This window comes from Eimeria mitis, genomic scaffold, assembly GCF_000499745.2.
Source record: "Eimeria mitis Houghton genomic scaffold, Emh_scaff7368, whole genome shotgun sequence".
NCBI classification, from domain to species: domain Eukaryota; phylum Apicomplexa; class Conoidasida; order Eucoccidiorida; family Eimeriidae; genus Eimeria; species Eimeria mitis.
Window position 1 is genome coordinate 1 of NW_013575378.1, and position 1202 is coordinate 1202.

At 47.5% G+C, this 1202-nt stretch overlaps 1 protein-coding gene across 1 annotated transcript in view; it reads right to left on the reverse strand.

The window, feature by feature from the left end:
* Positions 1 to 185: 185 nt before the first annotated feature.
* The window catches only part of EMH_0091230 (uncharacterized protein), a gene marked incomplete at both ends in the record, with an annotated part of 2171 nt that continues 1154 nt past the window's right edge, over positions 186 to 1202 (reverse strand). Inside the window, 4 exons of the mRNA XM_013501691.1 lie at positions 186 to 230; positions 424 to 501; positions 727 to 812; positions 1015 to 1084. Coding sequence (XP_013357145.1) covers positions 186 to 230; positions 424 to 501; positions 727 to 812; positions 1015 to 1084 — 279 coding nt within the window. The remainder of the gene's footprint in view (positions 231 to 423; positions 502 to 726; positions 813 to 1014; positions 1085 to 1202) is intronic.

Consider the following 1202-nt stretch of genomic DNA (forward strand, 5'->3'; position numbering starts at 1 on the left):
TATATATATATATATATATAGTACGCCCTAGGGTGTACATACACCCTGGGGTGTACATACACCGTGGGGTGTACATACACCCTGGGCTGTACATACACCAGCTTGGGGTGTATAGGCAGCTTGAGGTGTATAGGCAGCTTGGGGTGTATAGGCAGCTTGGGGTGTATAGGCAGCTTGACTTTTTGTTATCCGCTAAGCGGCAGCCGAAGTATTGCAGGGCGAATCCCCTTCTAAACAAACGCAAAAACAAACGCAAAATATCTAGGGTTTAGGGTTTAGGGTTTAGGGTTTAGGGTTTATATGGGGTCAATAGAACCGGGGCTGGCTCCATGTGCTGCTTCACGCTTGCTATGTACAAGGGTTTAGGGTTTAGGGTTTGGGGTTTAGGGTTTAGGGTTTGGGGTTTAGGGTTTAGGGTTTTACTGTGCATATAATAATAAATTTGTTGTTGGGCGCAACGATAAGCCGCTCGATTGGCTGCGGTGTTAGGTTCTCCACAGCCTGCATCACAAACCCTAAACCCTAAACCCTAAACCCTAAACCCTAAACCCTAAACCCTAGATGCCCGATTGGCTGCGGTGTTAGGTGCTCTACTGCCTGCATCACAAACCCTAAACCCTAAACCCTAAACCCTAGACCCTGATTCGGCCCTCATCCATGCAGCAGCCTAAAAACCCTAAACCCTAAACCCTAAACCCTAAACCCTAAACCCTAAACCCTTTTTACTTTTATCATTTTCAGTTCCTCTGAGCTGAAAAGATAAATCGAATTGCCGCTGGCGACGATCACCACAGATCCGTCTCGAGAAAAGTCTGCACGCAAACCCTAAACCCTAAACCCTAAACCCTAAACCCTAAACCCTAATCTGCTCTGGGCAGCCGTTGTGACGAGGTTTGTAGAGTGCAGGCTGCACACTGTACTCTAGGAACAGTGGATTAGGGTTTAGGGTTTTGCTAGTTCCAATTAGGGTTTAGGGTTTAGGGTTTAGGGTTTAGGGTTTAGGGTTTATCTTACGCAGGGTGGTGTGCCCCTGCTCAGTCAGCTGTAAGGCCGTCTCCGCAACCATCTTTGTATCTTCTCCCGCCTACACGCAAACCCTAAACCCTAAACCCTAAACCCTAAACCCTCTGTGTTGAGTTTCTTGTTTACATTTACTCTCATTCCTGGCTCTAGGATGCATCCCCACACAACCAACCACACGC